The sequence below is a fragment of the Candoia aspera genome, chromosome 1 (genome assembly GCF_035149785.1).
Source record: "Candoia aspera isolate rCanAsp1 chromosome 1, rCanAsp1.hap2, whole genome shotgun sequence".
NCBI classification, from domain to species: Eukaryota; Metazoa; Chordata; class Lepidosauria; order Squamata; family Boidae; genus Candoia; species Candoia aspera.
In genome coordinates this window covers 270,904,780-270,927,697 of record NC_086153.1, presented here as the reverse complement: position 1 = coordinate 270,927,697, position 22,918 = coordinate 270,904,780, and the positions used below count along the sequence as shown (strand labels likewise).

Genomic DNA, 22,918 nt, shown 5'->3' with positions numbered 1-22,918 from the left:
TTGAGTCCCATTTATTTGTAAGTCGGCCTCCAGGAGTTTAGCAGCAATTGCTTCTACGCAGAGGCGCGTGGAATTATAGCCTTGAACTTCTAAATAAAGAAATAAGGGAGTGCGATCAGGGTGGGAGGGAGAGAGAGAGAAGGGCAGACTTTCAAAAGTAGCAGTTACCGAGAAAGACAACGGGCAAGGACCATTGTCAGCAGTCACTCTTATACATCTCGAGCTATTATTACTTCACGTTTAGCACAGGGCGCCACCAAACCACGTGCCAGACGCTGTAGGATGTGCTGCGAAGTGGGAGAGGACTCTATTTTTACGGTGAGGTCTCTCGGGGACAGGAGACTTCCTTTACCAGCCCCTGGTATCCCCCGTCAAGCCGTTTCCCCACAAGCCCTTCCCAAGGGAGACTGTCCCATTAGACACCTGCTGTGTATCCGCTCCAAAGCGGGGCAAGGGGCGTCGCGGGCACCCCTGCCCCCCCGATCGCAGCCCTCTCCCGAGCTAAATTTCCGCCTAGCGCTTTCTTTCGCCCATCCTGCAAAACCGAAATTTGCTGGCTTCGGCACTGTTCTGACCCTCTCGCCGGCAAGCCAAAGCCAGCCACGCCTGAGAAGGAGCCGCACCAAACGCCGACAGACGCCAGAGCTGAGTTGGGAAGGGGCAATACCTCGGCGCTCTGCGATGAAAGTCTGTGGCACCCGCGTCCGCGCGCAATACTCTCACCTGGCAGTGGGGCGCGCGGCTGCCGCGACGGCGCGCACCTTCTCTCCAGCCCTTCCAAATTTACATTCTCCTCCTCCTCCTCCTCCCGCTCCTCCTCCAGCCAGCCGGCGCCTGCTAGTCTGAGCCTCTCCGCGCTCGGCTCATTCTCCCTCTCGCTCAGGGCTCGATTGGTTTCGCTCGCGCCACCTTCGGAGCAGGTGTTACGCAGGCGCAGAGGTAGAACGCCGAGCAGGTCCAGGAGGGGGGGGCGGGGTGTATGTCTGGCAGCAAAGTACAAACCGGAAGTTTGTGCGCAGGCGCAATAGGGGGGTGTGCGTACGTCGATCTTCCGCGGCAGCCATGGCTGGATCGGCGCCGGGGGTGGCAGGGAAGCTGCGGCATTTGTGTTACCGGTATCAGGACTACGTGAGGCGGCATCCGGCGGCCACTGCTCAGCTGGAGAGCACCGTGCGCGCCCTCTCTTACTTGCTGCCAGGTAGGAGGGACGGGCAGGAGCCTGAAAGCAAATGCAGATGCTCGGGGAAGCTTTCTGCACAGTAGCCGCAGGGTGTCGTACGAAAAGGTTGCTGAGCTTGCGTTTTGCTCCCCTCGCACCCCAGATAGGGCTCAAGCTCAGCATTTCTAACAGCTCGATAACAGGCAAAAGTCTGGCAGGTGAAGCTTTTTTAATCGTGGAATTCCAGTGCTGGAGAAAGCTTTACCTGTTGGATTTCTCCCTGTGGTGTTTTTAAAAATGCACAGCAAGCTTGCCTGGACAAAAGGTGGCAGTGACAGTCAACAGAAAAATACAGTACTGCGGTCCTTGTCTTAAATCTTTCGATTGGCCCTGGATTTGGAGCAGTGATTTGGGGAAGGATTTTCTGCTCTTTTTAAAATACTTTTCGTTTTAATCAGTTACAGGGCTTGATCTCGATTTTAGGTACTCTTTTTCACTCTGTCCTCTGCTATTACGGACTTGTTAAATGCCTGCAGCTCAGTGCTGTGGAAACTGCAAGTTTCAATCTCTAATTTCACAATCTATTTGGAAGGAGTGTGCTTGGTGCTGCTGGACAGGTCTGGTCTCTAAATGACTGTGGTCACAGCCTTCAGGTTTAGTTTCTTTCCATTGCACATGAAGGGTCCTCCTAGATTAAACCAGAGTCAATCTGAGCAGCACTTCATTCAGAAGATTATGAAATCAAGATCCTTCCCATTCATTGTTCCATTATCTAATATTTTGAAGTACGTGGCTTTTGAACAAGGAGGTTGTCTTTATTATGATTAACTCTACTTACAATTCTTGTATTGCCTTAAGCAGCTTTTTAGAAATCCATCTGAGTGTCAGCAAAGTCCATAAACTGTGCATTGTTTGAAAAACTGCTGCTGTTTATCTGGACTTTACTGCCAACTGGCTTCTGTGTGACTACTAAGCTCTATTACTTTGAGGTGCAGGTGGAAAATACATAATATGTCTACTTGATATGTGCCTGTTATTATTTTATAATTTTTATTATGGTCCCACTTGCTTACTCTCCCCCTCAAACAATAAACATCAAGTGAAATAACTTCAAAATGTTGGCCTTATAGTATAGTAGCCAAGAAGACTTCAGAGACTCGTCCAGGCAGTCTCCGAAGATCAGACATGATTGAACAGATTAAAAAAAATAGAACTGTACATAATATTCCTGATGTGAGAGTACCATTAATGTATGCAAAAGTATTATGACTCTTGCTATTTTATTTTGTTTCCCCCCTCTATCCTAAGAATGCAAACAAGATTTTCCTCCTCTTTAACTACTCAGCAAAGTATCCAGGCCTTTTCTTTAGACAGTTGCAACCAGTTCATATTTAACAGTAAATATGTAAAACTGGTACATTTTAAAAATCTTTTGTAGAACAAATTCCAAAGTCAAGGTGCTGCTACAGAGAAGGCAGTACCTAATGTTGATGGTGGGATAGATACAAAACAGGGCTGAAAGAAGAAGTAAATTATAGATAATTTAATACAGGGGGAGAGGGTCCTTTTTAGAACACAGGTGAATCTGAACAAGAAAAAAAATTAATGCCATGAGTTCTTTGGTCATTGTTCATCAAGGAAACCATTGCTTTTAAACTACTTCTGATTATATTGATCCATACTGTCTTTATTATATGTTATATAATAAATGTTAGGTGCAGTGTAAATCCTAAGACCTACACTTCAAAAATATTATGGCAGAAAGGAAAGCATGAACAACTCATCTGTTACCAGCCTATGGAAAATAGATGTTTCCCATTGTAGATGAACTGGTTGTACTACTTTGAATTAGTTAAGAGTATATATAATTCAGGTTAGATGTGGGAGATTTAAATCTCTGGGGCGGTTGTGCAATACACTGGCTTCATTGTGTAACTGTAGTTTCACAGCTACTCCCTCAAAACTGCTGCGTTAACTGTTCTCAGGAATGTATGAATAGTGGCTCAGGTTTCATCTGTACTTATTTTTACAGGTCGATTTTCTGACTCTCATGAACTGTCCGAACTGGGTAAGTAGAAGGTTGCTGTCAGGTTCTAAAATAGTAAGTATCATTGAGTTCTCTCAGAAGTCCATGTGGGATTACTTTAGGGGAAAAGAAAGATAAATGCTTATTGCATATCCCTGGTTATTAGGTAACTTCTAAAGGTTTTAATGTAGAATATAGATTTTGACTTGAGAAACGGAGTTCTAGCTCACAGCTAGGTTGGCCACAGGGTCCATGCGCCTCCAGCACCCTGAGATCACGTTGCTAAAATTTGATGTAACTTTTGGCGGGTCAATTTCCCTCTCTGCGAAAACATTAAAGTGGAAATGATAGCAGGAGACTTCTGGGAGGCAGAGTGGTCTCATTTCCACTTTCTATATATGTATGTATGTATGTATGTATGTGTACTAAAAACTTTAATAAAGAAGATAAAAACTAAAAGAAACTAGAGTGAGAAAAAGGAAAAAAGAGAAAAGAAATCAAAGAAAGAGCTAAAAGTACAAGAAAAAAAAAAGAAAATAGCAGAAAAAGAAAAAAGATACAAAGAAGTAGCTTCCGATCTACTTTACAGCAGTTATAAGTACAACTATAAAATTACCTCTTGCTTTATGGTTACAACATAACTCTCTTTTTTTATAATCTATCTAATCATCAAAACCATAAATTATAAGTTCATTTTTTTCTGTTTCACACAAAAAGTCTGTAAGGGCTGTCCAGTCAGCAATAGGCTTAGATATTGTCTTTTCTCTGATCAAAGAGAAATTTATATTGGAAGTGTGAACAACAAGATGGGACATTTTATCATGTTTGGTGGATGTGTAAAAAAGCCAGAAAATTTTGGATTCAAATACTTACCCTGTTTCAGAGGATTTTAAAGATTAATATACAGTAGAAACCAAAGGCTTTTCTTTTGGGACTGATGGACATACAGTTGGAAAAAAGTCATGGAACTTTGTTTTTATACTTGATAACTGCAGTGAGATTATTATATGCACAAAGATGGAAAGATTCAGTACTACCCACAATGGAGGAATAGTTGGTAAAGATGATAGAACTTGCTGAGATGGCCAAATTGACTCTCATTTCTGCTTTTAACGTATACCCCAAACACCATACTGGTCAAAACACCTACTACAAAAATCCAGCTATTTCAGTGTTGATATTTGGTAGCACAATTTGAATTGTAAACATTGGGGTTCTTTATATGATACTAGGGCTCCCTCATTCCCAGTTTGTATGACTATAGATCATACTGATCAAAGTTGATAAATATTGTACTCCAACACATCTTAAGAGCACCATTGTGGAGAAGGCTGTCTTAAATAAATTATCTATGGACTAAAAAAATAAATCCTTTGAGTCAAGTTTGACCCCGGTGACTATATGAATATAGTCTCATTGTATGGTAGTGGTTTGTCCTTTTTCCTTCCAGGATGTTTTTTGACTTCCCAGTCTAGCCTATAACTCTGATATATCCTGGAGGTTTTTCATCCAAGTATTAACCAGACCTAGTCCTACTTAGCTTCCAAGGTCAGATGAGGTTAACCAGCTGTTTAATAAAATACTTATTTAATTCAGCAGGACTCTTAAGAAATTCACATTGTCACTGAGAAAATGCTTAAAATAAAATAGCGAGAAATATTATTTTTGAAGATCATCAGTCTGGGTTTCGTGGCCTAAATTCTGTGGTTTATGGATTTTGTTTTTCATGGTAAATTTTACAAGTATTAAACATATTATTATTTATCAAATATCATGAGACATATCTTTAAAATTTCTGTTAGTATTTTTATTGTTTCAAGACGGTTGCATTATTGATTTTTCTTTTCATTTCTTAGCCTATTTATATCTGATCTGTGTTAATAGTTCTCAGGCTTGGATATAATCAATTAAAAAATACAGCGAACAGTATAACAAATGTAATGCAACCAGCATTGCACTAATTTGGCCCAGACTGGGACCAGTGTCCCATAAATAGGTGCCACAATAAGAAGACCTTCTTTCATGTCTATATAATATTCTTCTCCTCATAGAGAGAGGCAGAGAAGTGAGCTGCTAGCAGATTTAACGCTTGAAATATCAAGGTCACAGTCTATGGCTCTTTAGTTATTCCTATAAACCTGGTGAAATATGTTCCACAACATACTTAGTCTTTCTTGAAATTCCAGCAAGGTTCTGAGGGGTCAGGATTTTGCTTGAGATTGCAATTTGCCTACAGATGCCATTTCAGAAATGTTTATAGTCTTGCATCTCAAAACATTTTAGCAAAAGTATGGCCATTTTGAAAGGGAGTTGTGAATTAATGCACTCTGTTCCTTTGCTTGGAGCCTATGGAAGAAAGCCAAAATATTGTCTGTTTATGCACACCTGATGAAGACTCATAGTTGGGAAGAATTGCAGAAGTGACAACAATAACTGGTTTAAATACAATCTAGGGTTTGAAATAAAGTATTTGTAAGTCAGCTATCTGCTTTTCCTGTTCATAAACAGTAGCTTTTTAATCTTTTTTATTATACCGCCCCCCTCCCCAAATCCCATCTTCCTTTTCTCAGTGTATTCTGCCTCCAGTCTGCTGGTGCTACTCAACGACTGGATTCTTCGAAAGGAGCTGCAACAATCTCTTCCAGGGGTAAGAATCTTTTGTGGGCCAAAGGAAGTTATTTTGGGCAGTTTCTCTCTTGCATTTTGCTATGTTGATACTTTGGATCTGAAACGTCTACCTTAATTTACTTTGGGCTGTTGACCTTTTGGCTTGCAACATTTAGCATGACGTATGATGAAAATTACATTAGCATTCAGGAATACTTTTGGTTTATGCTGTGAGGGGTATTCAAAACCCACCCCTTTCTTTTCCTGATGTACACAGTATTCTCCCTGATCTTCTGCAATGCTCTTTGTGTCATTTCTTCTTTTTCTTTCTTCATTGAAGTAAGGGGGAAAATAATGAGGCCCAAATCCTCATGGGCTTAGAGCAGGCCTGCACAACTTATAGAGGGGAAAGGGCCATATTGATAATTTAAAAACCATTGCGAGCCATAAAGGAATACCTGGTGGGCCAGTCAGCTGTTTGGCAGCTAGCGGAGTGGCGGCGGCACTGGAGTTTGTGGTGGTGACGAGGCCTGGAGGTGTGGGAGGTGCTCGGCAGTGCATCTTTTGGGGTGGCGGTGAATGTATTGCCTTTTTTAAAAAACACCAGTGGACTGCACAGGGGGTCTTTGGTGGGCTGTGTGTTGCACAGGCCTGACTTAGACTAATGAGAGAAGATGTGGAGGGGATCTGCTTGGAGACAAATGGCAATGAGAAAGCAGTGGTACTGCCGTTCTTTGATGGGAGGAAAAATGAAGTTTATGGCTTCTCTTTTCCTCCTTGCGAAAGGGCTCAAAATCACTGCCCTCCTCCTTTAGGCCACTGACAGTAAGAATGCACCAATATTAAGCAGCAGATTGGCTGGTGGGGACAGAGGAATCTGCGGCGTGCAGAGATACAGCTCCCCAAATATTACCTGTCCCTGTGAGAACCTCTCCACGCCCCCTGCAACGAAGCTGTGGCGTGGAGATTTCTGATGCTGTCAGGTGGTTGAAATGGGATGAGTCAAATTGAACACAAGTGGTTAAAGTTGAAAGACCCATGTGCATCCCCAGCAGATCACCTGATTGCCTTTGTACGGAAGTGTTGGACACATTACACCTCTCAGTCCTCACCACAGTTGTCTTTATATAGCAGAAAGAATGTGTGGAAAGAGAAACAGTAAAGTTAAGGGGCTAACTTTTATAAGAATTGCTGAGTCTGATGTTAGCATGAAAGGAAGCTTTATTAAGAAAATAGCATTATGATAGTTACTTAAGTCTGTCTACAGCTAAGAACCTATCGTGTGCTCTCCTCCACTGTGAAAGAGAGCAACTACACAGGTCAGAGAATGGGAAGAAATACGAAAGAAGGGATTAGGGCCCTGAGAATATCAGTCTAACCAATAGGAGGCATGTTTCAGAGAGATATACAAATGACTTTTTCCAACAAGGAAAGGACATAGATATGCAGAGTCTATCTGCTAACCGTCTCTGTCTATTACCCCTAGTGATCAGTGGGTTTACAGATGCAGAAAACTGGTGCATGCAGTGTTGGATTCCAACCCTACTGGGAATTAAAAGAAGAATCAGGGTTTTACTGTACATTGAAGCTAGCCATATTGAGTCATCTCACAGGCTTGCCTGCCTCTTTCTTTATAGTCACTTTCCCAGCAGAAACTGCTAGCATGGCTGAGTGTTCTCGAATGCATGGAGGTCTTTGCCGAGATGGGAACTGCCAAGATGTGGGGTGAGAATGGCCGGTGGGCCACTATTGTCCTCATCCAGTTAACCAAGTGAGTGTTGAACATGGAGATGGGGAATCAAGGGCTGTTTGGCCCCTTATCGAAATGCATTTGATTGGCAAACAATAGAAACAGGGCCTTTTTACTGGTGGATCCTAAGCATCTGTAATTCAAGTGGAATAGAGTGGTTGTATGGCACATGTAATATAAGCTACACGTTCATGGTTTTTAGAGTAAGTTCAGAATAAGTTAGCACTCTCGTCAAATCTATTTAATTTTTATTTGTGTTCAAATAGTGTGCAAACTATTCTGCATGGTAAGTGACTGATTTTATAGAAGCCTCCAAATCTTCTTACACGTCCATGTCATCCCCAAACGTTTTTCAAAAAGGACCACAGATGCAAAGATGTTGGAAGTGTCTGCCAACAGCTTTGTGTGCTCCTTTAACATCTTGATTGTGAAATTGCAGCACTCAGTGTGCCTTCGTTGCTTACAACCATGCCTTGCTTTTACCCACAGAGCCATTTTGCGCCTCCTGCTCTTACTCTGGTACAAAGCTGGCATCCAGACCTCTCCTCCCATTGTACCACTAGACAGGAGACAATCACTGCATCAGAAAGGTGAGTCAGAAGCAATTTAGGTTAATCAGCATAATCAAGGGTAACGGAGGATCTTCTGGATGCTGTTGAATTATTGTTGTGTCCTCCAGCCTTCCTCACTTGGATAATATCAGCAAAAAATATTTTGTGCGTTTCTTACTCTGCATTCACTTCCACCGATGCTGTGTTCAGGCCTGAAATAAGTGCATTCATTTGTGCGTATGCAAGGACTTGGGTATTGAAGGGATCATTCTTCTACCTTTTTGCTATCATGTATTCTTCATTTGGGGGAAAGTTTAGAAAGAAAGAAAAGGACTTATGGTGAGATCAATTTGGAATAAAATGCCATTAGAGCAGTTCTGTTCAGTCACCCAAAAGACAAGTCTGACCTCAGGAGCTGAACCTCAGTGCTCTGAAAAAGTAACCCTAGCTGCGTTCTCACAGACTCCTTTGTATATGGTTAAGCACTTCCAACTCTACTTTGCCATCCCCTTTTGAGGAGAAAAGATTCCACCAACTGAAAATGAGAGCAAGTGGCTAAGGGGATTCCTGTGAGCAATTTCTAAATAAATAGCCTAGGACTGTATATTTGTGTTTATTTCTCGTATTTGTATACTACGCACTCTGGCTAAGCCCACAGAGAGGTTGCCTTGGAATTCTTTTTTTGCAGCATAGACAGGGAGGACTTCTAGTGTCCCATTCTTCAAAGCAGACATACTGGAAAGGTTGAGCAGCACATGAATTGTCTGCCATTGTACTTAATAGTACAACAATTTTAATAATCTTAATGTTAATAAACCGAAGACCAAAGCATTTTTACCCTAATCATCTTAATCCAAATCCTTAAAGACAAATAACATCAGCCAAACCCTAAAAGCAATCCAGATAAATATTCTTAAACCCTTATCCCTCTTCAAAATAAACCAGAGCACTTACATATCCCCACAATGTGCACAGAGCTTTTTTAGGAAAATCAAACAACCCAACTGCCCCCTCAAAAATTCCAACTTCTCTTCAGAAGACTTCCTATACATAATAACCCCTTCTTTTTCATGGCATTCCACCAGAAAGTCAATTTCTCTTGTTGCTTGCAGATCTCTCTCTCCCTTAAATTTCTCCAACTCCATTATCCAATCATCATCCAGCATCTGCTGCCTTGAGTTATTTATAAAAATAATAAAGGCGGGATAAAAATTAAATAAATAATAATAGCAATAATCTCAATAGAAATCCTCATCTCACTCTTAGAAGAAACATTTCTATCACTGTTAAATTTCTCAGTTTCATCCATGACATCCTCAACCAGGTGACACATTTCAGACCTTATATTTTCCACAATGTCCTGAATGTCTTGCCTAAAAGCTTGATAGGAGTCAGAAAGAATCTGTTTAAAATCTTGGTGGAAGTCAGAAAAATTCTGTTTAAGATCTTCCATGTCTCACACAGTAGATTATGGCGCCCCCTAGGAGCTTAACCAGCAAAAGCCAAAGATACGAAAGAATTCCAGAATAGGTTTACACCAAGTGAGAATGAGATAAACAGACAGTTCCCAAGGGAAAGTAGAAGCAGAAAGCTGAAAGTTCAAATCAGCCGATTCAAGATGTAGGAAAACGCTAATATTTTCAAATTTAGTACAAAAATAATAACCAGAAGACAATTGTTTACTCGCAATCCTCCTCAATATTTGGAAGGAGAACGAAATCCAAAACTTAAAAAAGAATTTTTATAAAAGTAATCCCAAAAATAACGGTAAGCACTAAGAGAACCAGCTTCTCCTAGCTGAAGAAAGCCTCTCTTAGGGTACCCATACTTTAAAAAAAAAACAAATTTGGTGGTTTAGAAATGGGGTGGCCAGTCTTAATGTCCCTTTAAGGCTATAGCGTGGCTTGGAAAATGATGATGTCCCTGCCTCCCTGCTAGCTCTTACGAGTCGAACATGAAACACTGTTTGCAATCTTCTGGCTGCAAGCAGTCATCCAGAGGGCAGATGGGGAGATTCCAGGTGTTTTCCTTTTTCTGAAAAAACACTCCTGGGCTTCAGAAAACCTACCTGAGCCCCCCCAAAAAAACTGCCACGTTGTCAGCCCTGCCCACTAAGCCCACGGGCACAGCTGTTCAGTCCACCATGTCCCTACCGGAAGTCCATCCCCATCCCTATTCTTTACTGGGGAGTGATTGTATTACCTAATCAAACTCAGTGCACTTGGGAAGATTGTGCCCTGCTCTGATTGTGGCCTTACTTACTGTCTTTTGATAGCCCTGGAAGCCAGCTTGGTAGGGAAAGAGCAGATCTTCGTGGGGAAGCGCTCTAGTCGTGTAGTGAGGTCTCTCGAAAGCAGTAAGTATCATTCTAGCTTGCTTTTTCTGATGTAGCTTTTTAGAAGGCTATGCAAACTATTGGCCACTGATGACTTTTTCTGGCCAAACATCTTGCTGGTTGCTGATAAATATCCATGCAAGGCCATACTTTTATCTTAATTTCAGCCCCTTCCCTGCCCTTTAGACATTGGGGTGAACCTCAGCAACGAGAGGAAAAGCAGAACCGAAGAGCAGCGGAGAGCAACCAGCCACCAACACTTTTGAGCATCCAGGAGACCCTTGCTGAGTCCATCTTCGTTACCCGTCCATTGTTGCACTGTATCCTATTCTGGCTTCAGTGGATCTTGCAGTCTGTTCTGTGTACCACTAGAGGGAGCTACAGCCTTAGTATAAATTGTCCTAGTTCAGAAGGGTGTTTATTTCCAGGCAGGTTCTAGATTTTGTTTCAGTCACTATTAGAGGTATTACATTGTGAAGCTATGAGGAATAAAATGGTTGTATCAATTTAGATATTTTTAAACCGTATTTTAGGATAGATTTACATAAAAGGATCTTGTATATGCTCATTGAGAAATAACTTCCATTCTCTTTGGTGGAGCTGTCTCCCTGATGAACAAAGGTCACATATGTTAACCAATTACAAGCAAAATTAAGAATATGGCCCAAGCTATAGGAGCTGCTGCAGCCTATGCTAGGAAGGAACACGTATCTTACGTTAATTAATTAATTATTAAATACATGTACATATATTTGCATCCTGGAAAATTGAAAAAGCCAAACAAGGCAAATAGAAACTGGGGATTTCTGTTATAGAGAAGTAGCCTTATACAGACATACTGTAGTATTATGAATTAGTGGTATGTTTCAATTTTAGCTACACTCTCTATATTCTTTGAAAACGCTGAACCCATCAGTCATATACTACGTTCAGGTCTTGGGGCTGGGCAAGCGGGGTGCTTTGCCTGGCACCAAATTGAAGGCAATGCCAGGATGGGCCTGGCATCCTGGTGTTTGTCGTGCATACCCTCTTCAGTGAGCGAGTGAGGGAAATAAGCAGGAAGACTGAGGTCTTACCTACTTTTCGTTGAGACTAAATCCTACTGAATTCATGTAGCAGGAGAAAGAAAATGGCTTCTTTAACAGTATTTCCAGCTGCAATGGAGGTTACACTGCTAGACAAATTCATACATGCCATGCAACTTGGCAGCATTGCAGATCTGACCACTGGCAATGGAGAGGCTGATGGTAGTCTTCACTCAGGACAAAATTTGCTTAGGACTAATCCTGTAGGTGTCTTAAGTAAAAAAAAAAGTCTCTCATAGAGTTTGAATGAGCAACACCTTCTCTTTCAAAAATATCATTCAGAAGAGAAAATAATTCATAGGATTTTTTTCAGTGTCTCTTAATTTTTTTAGTGGGGAAAAAAAATGAAAATAGTTGGGGGGGGGGTCAGCAAAAGGGAATTGGACTTTTCCCCCCTAATTTGTTCAGGATTTTTTTGTTCCATAGTACCTCTCCATTTATTTTCATCCAATCTGCTCCCCTCAATTTCTTCTGTTATTTTGTTTAACTTAACTCCTGTTATAATTTTGCTCCTGTAGTCAGCCTGGATTTGAGATTTCTGTAGGTGGTTCTGTTGCCATAAGTTTACCTCTTGCTTCCTTGTTCCTTAACGTTTGTCTGAAGTATTAAGTCTAGGGGTGTGGGGACGAAAATCTTGGAAACCTTGGCTTCTATCAGGCATCCTGGATGTTGCAAGGTCAGTTTGGAGAAAAACAATCCTGATTAAGTTTTTTTTTATCTCTTCTTGTTTTACATCATACATTTTCATTTCCACTTAATGGTACCTTTGGTCCCAGCTGAGAGAGGGGAAGCTGCACCTCTCTGAGAGGCTGGAGAACTGTGTTTATTCAATTTAAATCCCATTCTTCTTTTCAAGCAAGTGCTCAAGGTAGCTAAATAAAATACAGAATATAAATGTTCTTAATTCTAAACTTAATAATTAAAAGTGTGATGAAGGACATGCTACTTAGCTGCTCTTCTAAAAGCAGACAGAGTGAGAGCTAAATGCAGCTTTTTTCTTTTTTCTTTTGTTTCTTTCTTATATTTTTGAGAAGATGGAAACTGCCTTAATTTGTAGCTCTGAAACTTTCATTATCAGAACCTATTCTTGAAACCTACAAATAGCAAAATATGTTTTGAACTATACAAAATTAGAAGGAAGGTTTTAGATCCAACAGCAAGGCTTGTGGCCTTGTTGCTTTCAAGCTATTAACTGGGAATGGAAGAAAGGCTCTCTTCTTGAAAATATGAGAGTGATTGGGCCAGAATGCCCACAATCATATATAATACCTTTGAATTTCCTTGCATTTTTCCCTCATAGCTTGAGTTTATTGAGTGATAAGAAAGATCTCAACAAACGTGAACGAATGGAGCTGAAACGCCGGACTGTTCTGCTGCTGTATTATTTATTGAGATCTCCCTTCTATGACAGATACTCTGAGTAAGTTTGCCAGAAACAAAAGTCCTCTTCACGATCCATTTAAGGAAATATACAGGAAACCAATTTCTGCCTAAGCCAAGGTTTCTCAAATTGAGATCACACATTTTTGGGCAGCCAGAAGTATCAGAAGCTAGGCGAGCAAGGAACACTGTATCTATAGAGTTCCTATTCTGGGGAAGACAAGAAGGAAGGAGGCCATCCTTGGGCACCTTCTCATGGTTGGGAACAGAACCTGGCCCCAAGCTCCCCACTTTGGGTAGCCACTAGTAAAGACAATGCACTCACACAGCTGCTTCCTCTGCCATTGCAAGCATGAGGTCTTAGGGTAGAAGGAGCAGCCACCACATGCTCCATCTGCACCTCACCAGAGGGTTGGATGCCAGATGCACCAGGAGAAGCTCCATCCTCCCTGTGCCTTGGCACTTCAGCTCCTTCCTCCAATGCTGGGCACTCTCCTCCCAAACTCTTTCCCGTTGCTGGCCATAGAAGTGGCAGGGCTCTTTAGACACCTGAGAGGTTCCCAAAGCCAACCCAGCTGCCTTTCTCTCAAGGCAAAGGGCATCCAGTCCCTGCTTCAGAAAGTCACTTTGCTTTCTCCCATGGCGGGGTCCACATATGTGTCCTTAGGGATTAGAAGGGCCTCCCTAAGACCTATTCCAGGAGTCACTGTGGCTTGAACCTACTAGGACTGACCAGGGAATGCAGAGGAGTGGCAAGTGGCAGGTTCCCAGCCTCCAAATCTGCCTCATTCCCTTGTGTCATTTTCCATCTTCTTTCAGTCACTCCTTCCTTTGCCTTTTCCCCTCCAAGACACTTTCCTCATCCTCCTCCCCTGCTCCCTGCTTGAAGGCTCTCCTTAAAGGAAGTGGGACATTTTGAAGCAGGAACCTGACAGGAAAGAACCACATCCAGGAGAGCAGAAACCCTGGCCACCTCTCCCTCAGGGGGCATTTGTGTCCAGTGGGACACAGGCTGATAATATGTGCTGCTGCTTTTCAGGACAGCCTTGCCAGCTGCCACAACATCAGAGGTTAGTTGGCCTGTCCAGGAGTGAAGTTTCTACAGCAGCTTTCCTCCCAGTCAACTTATTTAAGGTGTGTTGGGGAGTTCAAACCCCATCATCTCCAACCACCTTACTTCATGTGTTGGGAATCAGGTGTACTGAAGTTTTGGAGCGCAGTGCAACCCTTTCCTGCCCCAGCTGGAGAACATTTAGTTCTTCCAGCAGCTACTGATGCCCCTGTTGTTATTATTAGCACTGTTATAACTATGATACTTCATGGGATCTTGCACAAGCATTTATTATTTTAGGGAGCCATGGTTTGAGAATCCCTGGCCAAGGCAGAATGTAGAGACCCTTGAAATTGGTGAGCTTGCTGTGGTCAAGGGACCATTTGTTGTTGGGAAAGAAGCCACTAACCTCTTTTCCCTCTTTTTCTCCATCTGCTCTTGTAGGGGCAGGATCCTCTTTCTTCTGCGCCTGTTGGCAGATTATGTCCCTGGCGTTGGCCTAGTGACTCGTAAGTAGAAGCCGGCTATGTTTGTTTTTTTCACAGACAGCTGTTATCAGTGAAGGAAATCATGAGGATGGAGTCCCATCCTCTCTGTATGTTTGTCTGAAGAATCTCTCTTTATCCTATGCTTAAATGAGGAGCAGTTGAAATGCCCACAGGTGAAGGCAAGGTTGGAAAAGTCAAGCTTGTTTGATGTTGCCACTGAGGAATCTGACATGTCTCCCCAGAGTCTCTGGTCAGCTCCTCACAGTGTTGTGTTGACATTGAAACATTGGACTTGTTTCTTCAGGCTTGCTTAGAGGAAGATGCCTGGTATCTTTGCAAAACCTTCTCTGCCATTATCATGCTAACACCTCTGCAGCCAGGAGGCTCAATGGTTTTGGATCTGGCAGCTGGAAAATTCCATGCAATATCTAGAAATGCAGACAGTTACATGAATAAGATCAATGCATTGCATTCAGGGATTCCCCCCCCCCCCCCAGCTATTACTTTTGTCAAAAAATTAGGCTGGGTAGCAGGACCTGTTAGCTTAGGGCTGTGGTCAGGCTGTATGCCTTCCCTGATATTCCCATCACATCACCTGCCAGCCTGCACTGTGGACTGATTTGGTTTATGGGATTAAGAAGTGCTCTTGTGTATTTATTTAGTACTCAGGTAACTCACTTCAGTTTGCCCTCTTTTCTTCTGTTGTCAGGGTTCTTGCCTAAACATACCCTCTGGTGACTTTTTCCTCTACAGGATGACTTATGGACTCTGGGAGGGAAGGGCATCATGGATGCAAATTTTGGAAATCCACTTAGCAATTTGTTGCTTTAAAATCTCTCTCCCTGTTTTTCCCCCTCAATTTCAGGACCTTTGATGGATTACTTGCCAGCCTGGCAGAAAATTTATTTCTACAATTGGGGCTGATCTGGCTTCAGCTTGGGCTGTTACCGTTTGAGGAGAATCCAGCTGAAAGCTTGTGCTGACAGAATGACTTTATGTAGAGGAAAGCAGCCACGGGATTTGGAACAAAAGGGCAGCAACACATCTCCCTATGGCTTGTGTTAATGGTTTTAGGAAGAAGAATAATGCTTCCTCTGACTCTTTTTTTAAAAAATGCCTTCCTGTGAGTACTGCGAAGACTGGGCTTAAAATGTGTATGCTGTTTCCTTTTCTATTCAGTCATAATTGGTTTCAAAGCATGGGGCTTGGGGCGGGGGGGGCGGAACTCTTTTGTAAGCATTTTGTACAGTTGTGGATTAATAAAGCCAGGGGTCTGCAGTGCCTTTGGGCTAATTGGTCTGGTCTCTGGAATGTTCAGGCATGAAGCACAGGAAGTAACCCGATGGGAAGCAGAAGAATTTCAAGCAACGCCAGGAGACGGACGAATGGGTGAAAGGTTGAACTGATTGTGCTGTCTCGTTTCTGAAGAAATGGAAACTCAGCAAAAGCCCTCCCTTGCCACCTCCTTTAATTATAGGCTCATCCCCAAGTTCAAAAATAAGTTGTCCCTAGTCTTTATGAAAACCGAGGTGCCTTTGTCTCCCTCCTTCTGTTAAGGGCCACGTTCCTATATGTGTCCAACACAAGGTTGTGATTAGAAGGAACGGACTACCCCTTAAGCAGCAACTAAGTGTATCCTGTGCTTTTCCCTTGGCATCGTCTTAGTGGTCCATATGCCACTCAGCTGGAACTTGTAACACCAGATGCTGTGGCTTCTTGTCTTTCTTCTCTGTCAATCTGCCACAGTTCCTGCTCTTCCCTTAAAATGCTGTCTTTTAAAGGAATTTAATCTTCCCCTTAAAAATAGTATTTTCCCATCTTGTGTGTTGCAAGGCTTTGGAGCAAAGCCAGGGTCTGAGTAGCTGACCAATGGGGTGAAAGACCTTGGCAAATTGGTCAGTTGGCCAGTTGGTTGTTAGGTTTGCTGTAAATGAAATGTAATGGGACCAGAGATGAGGCTTAGGTTAAATATAGTGGGTGCCCTAACAAGGAGTTGCCAAGTACCTAATTGCCCTAACCGTTCCTGTGCCTCTACTCATGATGTAGAACTGTATTCCTACTCAGTTCATTGTGAAAGCTGCTTTTACTGATATGCCACAGGTTGAGTGATTTTAAGGGAGATTACTGCGATTTTAGATAATCCAAATCACCCTAAGCTTTCAGTAAACAGTACAGAGAATCTTCTGTTTGCAGTAAATATTACTTATTTTAAAAAGATGGCAATTATCTCTTTGTATCTGACAAAGGAATAGAAAACAGTCCTTTATCATAGCCTGGTTGCTACAGTTTTTAGTAAGCTTAGTAAAATCTGATGCATGGGAGTTTCCACATCTTGTAAAGTTTGCTAGTCTACACATCTTATAGGGTTAAATTCTAGTCTATCTTATTTTCCTTGTAATTGGTAGATCCAGTTACTATTAACAACTCCTCAGCAAGGACTCTTTAGATCAGTGTATGAAATGGTAAGTAGCTTGGTCACCTGTTGGATGTGCTCTTTGGCTAGGAATGATGGAAGTTATGGCCATATTTGATGGCTCCAAAATGAATCATTTCTGTTACCACTGATTTGCTTTTTTTAGTTTTCTCCATCTCTCCTTCTCCAAGTTTGTAACAGAGACTTATTATTATTATGAAAAGCATTCATTTTTCATCCTGTTAGGATGCTCAAAGTAATGTATAAATTTAGACAATAACAGCGAAGTCTCAACAAAATTAAAAACAGTTCTTTAAAACAAGCCAAATATTATTAAAATCCATTAAAGGCAGAACAGAATAGCTTGAACAGCTTGCACTGAATAGCTTGCACTGAAGATGTCACCTAATCGGGTAATGAAACATCTGCAAGAAAACCAGGCTCAGAGAACACCAAGGACTCCACAGAATAGCTTGACTTCCTGTCTAAGGTTCAGTGGGAGTTGAATCAACCTAGACTTTCTGCTTAAAGGGATCTTTTGCATCATCTTAACAACGTAATGAGATAGGGCATGTTACAGAGCTTCAGATAAAGATAAGTGATGGACAGACTTCTATGGGAGGATATCCCATATCCAGATCCTCAAATGCATATTTTAGGGGTGTGTATATTGAAACTAGCATCTTAAATTGGGCTAAGAAACAATGCCATGTAGTTGCTTCAAGACTTAATGCTACATGGTGCATGGTGCAATGTTATTAGACTGGCAGATTTTGTAGTAACCATAGTTTCCAAACATTTTTCAAGGGAAGCACTCTGTAGAGAGCCTATATACTATAAAGAATACTATGTAGACTATAGTTGTACATACTGTAGTAGTCAAATGTCTATATTAATGGGAAGCACGTTTCTGTTAGTTCACCAGCTAAGTTCAGTTCTTCAACAATACTCCAGATCCTAACTCCAGATCCTAAACAAGTAGGAAATCAAAAATGAAATGGACTCAAATAGGCTGCATAAAAATAAAACACAGGGATTTATTGCCTGATCTGTAGATAATCAAGAATAAGGTTATCAGTGGCTGTTTACCATGATGGCTATATATCTCTACTATTAGAGCAGTGTCCCTCTTGATACTTATTGCAGGAGAACATGAGTGGGAGGAGATTCCTGTACTCCTGCTGCTGTGCTCCATTGACATTTGGCTGTCCACAATGAGAACAGAATGCTGGTTAGATGGGCCATTACCTCTTGCTCTACTTAGATTCATATATGGGTAACTGCAGCAGGGAGGAAATGACAAAAGGTGCATCATCCCATTATTTACATATTTGCGTCAGTTGTCAAGACAAATATGCATTGGTAGGATTGGCATCATGATGTCACCATGTGTGTGCATTTTTGCATCAGTGTGTTCTGAGTCAGATGATGCTATATTTATGTGGATAATGGCATGTCTTCATCTTATGCAAGTACCTCATGAGGGATGCCATAAGTCATCCTTCCCCACACTTAGTGCTACTGCACATGTATGGATCTCTATTCCCAGAATTCCTCAGCCAGCAGGACCATAGACAAGGTTTCTACGGGTTGAAATTAACACATTTCCAGGACACCCAGATTAGGAAGGGCTGACATTTTTCTAGCAAAACCAACTGACATCCTTTCAGAACAGAAGCTTTAAATGCCTATCAACTGCTACAGAGTGGGGTTGAAGTCGCCTACATTCATTGAAGAGAATTTTCATATGGTCAAATGATCTAATCCTTTTTTCTATCCATGTGTCTGGACATGTATTGAATGATGCACTTGAACATCTCGGTGTCAGCAGTCAGCAGTGAAGATGTATTCTGCCTTACTGGAAGACATGTCTTTTGTTCCTAAATAAAACGGTGTTCAGGCACCATTTTAAACAGATTTCCTGCACAGTAATTGAAGTATATTACAGCTGACTATGGGGCAGAAATTGGAACAGTAATGCTGGATTATAAATTCTGAAAACTGTTGACTTACGAATATTCATATATGGTTTGGAATGGTTTGTTATGGTGCTTATGCCATTAATTACTGTACTGGGGAGAAGGATTCAGTAAGTACAATATCACCTTTCACAGGCTGACCCTGTCATAATGGTAAATCTTCTTTTACAGAACTTCTCTTCCTTCACAGGTCTCTGGTGTTATTAAATTTGCAGGAATATTTCTTTAAAAGTTGGGAAGCCTGCTTTGTATGGTAATCTCTGCAGCCTTTCAAAACATGTTTATGGATGGAAAATGGGAGATGGATCAGAGGGTACCCAAATCAAGCAAAAGTTGCAAAGATCAAACAATTAATGGAGAGAAGGATGGGCAACTGTGGCATGTGGAACAAAGTATGTTTCTCTAAAATGGACTTCAGCCATGCAGCTGAAGCAGTATCGAGTTTTGTGTGGGAGTGGATGTCTGCTTTTTGTTCTTAAATTGACCTCTGTTCACTGCCCAGTACATGGAACTCAGCACTGCCATGCGTTCTGTGCCTTTGTGACAACGCTGTGGCCTTTGAATGCTGCATTCAGTTCTACCAAGGAGAGGAAGATACACCAAACTGGGCTTGGCTTTGTAGGCTGGATGGTATTCTTGATCCTGTTACTTCTGATGCAGAAATTACTGCCTGTGCAAAGTCTTCTAAGGTAACAATTGCGTGTTCATGCTTCAGCATTGATCCTATGTACCTGATATTTATCCATAGTTACGATAGAAAAGGATCATTGAGGGCCATCTGGCTTGAAAAACATGTGTTGGTGCCAGCTTCCCCATTCACATTTTCAGGAATATTTTACTCTTTTTAGCATTGACAGAAGAAAACTTCGCAATTTCATTGTATGTTTAAGCTCAGTTTCAGGAAAAACCGAGGGAAGGAAGAATTCAAAGAATTGATTAATTATTTAATTAACTGAAATTAATCGCTATTTTGTAAGAAAAGACTCAAGAGCCTCATCTATGACTGGGATGAGAGAATTGAGGCATGATATGCCTGTTAAATTTCAGTGGTAGGTTTTGTGTGGGGGTTTAATATTTTCCCCACCAAACACCCTGAGATAAGACTCTGTTTGAGAAAGTTGCAATTACATGATGTCACTGCATACTTGAGTATCTCAAGGAGAGGTGTGAGACATAGTGACAACCACAGATAATATAAAATGCTCATTACCCAACATTGTCTTTAATAAATTTTATACAGTTACCAGCATATTTCGGGATGGGACATTTCATCGTTTGTTCATCACCAGTGTTTCTTTTTTTCTTCCTATTTTATTTTCATCTTCCATTATATCTATGACATTGTGATCTTGCATACAAGAACGCTCTTATCTTTTAATCACTCTGTAGCGCGTAGAAAATGCTTCTTCATAAATGTTTACTGACTAATATTGGGACTGATGCAATCATGGAGTATGAAATTTGAAGGAAGCACATCTTCCTAGAACAATTTAGACCATGGACTAGATGTTTTGTATTTTTGGCCTCTTAACAAAGAGATTGGAATAGAAAGGAAAATGATATAGGAACTGCATAATAAGTTAGAGACTAACTTCATATTTTAAAAAATAGAAATAATTTCATTTTCAGGGATTATCTACAAAGATTAAGGATTATTACAGCAACTTAGTTCCATGCATTAATTCTACATGCAGGCTTGAATCAGTCACATTCAGGCAGAATACAAGTGCATTCCAAAGTGCACCTGCAATAAACACTCAAGTTGAAGGAGGGCCAGTGTGATCCCACACTGTAGAGAACATTGTATTTACAGGTCCTGACCTAGGAAGTGATTGTTGCATAGAAGCTTGTGACCAGGCACGCCTCTGACGAGAGGAACATAAGATTATTTCCTGTAAAGGATTTGTTCCTTCAGACCCCTATGTCTAATACCAATATAAGGAGGATTAGGGTTGGAATATGTTAATTAAGTATATTGATGATCTAGAGTTTTGATTTATTGGATTTTTACAGCATTTTAATATATTTATGAGCTTCAAGTTATGTCACATAGCTATGGAGGATTTATTATAACTACTGTTAAAAGAGCAATTTAGGATTTAGTTCTTTGGCTATCTGCCCATGAGAAGATTTGTCAAAAGAATGAGGGAATTGCCCTGCATGGATTTGTTTTTTAAACAAACATCAGGGCTTTAAGCCCTAATAGCAGCCCTTCCTGATCTTGTGCTTTCCTATGGCAGATTCAGTCGATCTGTCCCAGAAGGATTCATCGCACCTCTGGAGCTACAGCAGAAACACTTTGGCTTAGTGGATGGTATGCACATACTAAGTCTAGTTCCTATTTCCTGGCATAAGGCATGGCTGTGTAAAGGCACATTGCTACAACATCTTTCACATTAACCAGCAGTGGCATTGCAGCTAAGCTGCCCCAGGGCTGAGGGCCACATCCACACAGCTGTTTTGCTGTGCTCCCCTCCTGTCCTGGAACCTGCAGGAAATCATGCTACTGCCCCCACAATGTGCCCATGCTGCATATTAGGAATGGGTCTGCTTTTATACTGCTGTTCATACAGCTTAAACTAGGGTTTCTCAATCTCAGCAACTTTGTGGACTTCAATTCCCATTCTATCTGGGGGAATTCTGGGAATTGAAGTCCACACATCTTAAAGTTTCTGAGATTGAGAAACACTGGCTTAAACACATATGAAAAGCTGCCTCCAATTGGCACACAGGACCCTGGTTACTCCATGCATTACCATTTTTGTCTTTTTTTTTCTTTTGTCTTTGAAACTGTGAGTCTGTTTGACCTATCAACCCCATGTGGCAGCAAAGGGGGATTTCTCCCATCTCTCTTGGTTGCCTTCTAGTGGTCTAGATTTGTGCAGCCAAGATACAGCCACAATCTAAGAGTTTGAGAAAAGGATTGGCTGTGGGGATCAGTGTGGTAACTGTTCAATACCCTAAGAACATAACATGAGGCATGGAAGCAAGGAGGCAGGGTTCCCCTGGGAAAAGAATTCCCTGGCAGGCAGGCAGGCTACAGAAGTACAAGAACTGAGTCCTTCCAATTACACTTTCCAATGCATGCATTAATGGACTCATTATTTGCAGGGCTTTGCACTCTCCATGTCAATCAGTTGACCAGTCAACCAATCCATTACAAAAAGAAGCAGCTGTGGAAGTTGGTGTCTCCCCTGGAACCCAAAGAGGATTGAATTGGGGTCTACACCTGTGTGGCTTAGTGCCTTTTAATCTCTGGAGATGTATATTCATCATAATGATCTTTCCTGTTCCTGCCGCTGCAATATCTCACAAGGTTCTGTTTTCACAGATTATGGCCTTAGGCCACACCATCCCAAGTTGCAGATACGGAAACAACGTAAGGAATCAGAAACACTGCAAAGAGCACATAAAAGCAAGAGGGATGAACCCAATTTTGAAGAGTATTATTACGATGACGTCCTTTAAAAAGCAACAAGAGAAACATCCCTTTTTGCATAGCCTTGCCTTGGCTGATAGAACAGCCACACACACAGAGCACCTCATAATGAAGGCGATGCTCCCCATCATCCTTTGCTGGTTCACACCCATTCTAGAAACTATCCATACAGCTCGGTGCATCCTATGCATCCCTACTATAAGCACAGTATTTTAAGCTGAAATTGGCACTTGGAGATTCTTAGCTTTCCTTTCATGCTTTTAATTCCCATGATGCTAAATAATATTTGGAAACTTTTGACTACTGGCTGGAGATAAGACTGCCAAAGTTGAGGCTGTGTAGTGAAGAATAAGTGCCCAATACAGTTTTCAGTGCCATGACTATTTTTACCTCTATCATGAGCACTCTGGTAATCCAAATTTTCTTTCCCATGTATCCATGATTCTGTCTTTGGGTTCTACCTCACATTAGAATTCTAATTCATATAAAAAGCTAGTATTATGAACAGATTTTCATAGTTTACAATTTGGTTATTAAATAGATATAGTTCTCAAAAGACCTTCTCTCTTTCTAGTGCCATTCATTTATGTAAGCCAGCTGGGTGACCTTGGGCCAGTCACTTTCTCTCAGCCCCAGGCAGAAGGCAATGGCAAAC

At 41.5% G+C, this 22,918-nt stretch overlaps 2 protein-coding genes across 2 annotated transcripts; both read left to right on the top strand.

Moving 5' to 3' along the window:
* The first annotated feature begins 1,042 nt into the window (after positions 1-1,042).
* On the top strand, positions 1,043-15,718 carry PEX16 (peroxisomal biogenesis factor 16). The gene is made up of 11 exons (XM_063289660.1): positions 1,043-1,198; positions 3,192-3,227; positions 5,756-5,832; positions 7,430-7,563; positions 8,032-8,132; positions 10,369-10,449; positions 10,596-10,748; positions 12,117-12,189; positions 12,814-12,933; positions 14,389-14,453; positions 15,298-15,718. Exons 1-11 carry the CDS (start codon positions 1,063-1,065, stop codon positions 15,354-15,356), a joined length of 1,035 nt encoding a protein of 344 aa, XP_063145730.1. The 5' UTR covers positions 1,043-1,062; the 3' UTR covers positions 15,357-15,718.
* Positions 15,719-19,233: 3,515 nt separating this feature from the next.
* FREY1 (Frey regulator of sperm-oocyte fusion 1) lies at positions 19,234-22,575 on the top strand. The gene is made up of 3 exons (XM_063289661.1): positions 19,234-19,513; positions 21,065-21,138; positions 22,156-22,575. The coding sequence occupies exons 1-3, from the start codon at positions 19,245-19,247 to the stop codon at positions 22,290-22,292; spliced, it is 480 nt and encodes a 159-aa protein (XP_063145731.1). The 5' UTR covers positions 19,234-19,244; the 3' UTR covers positions 22,293-22,575.
* Positions 22,576-22,918: the final 343 nt, after the last annotated feature.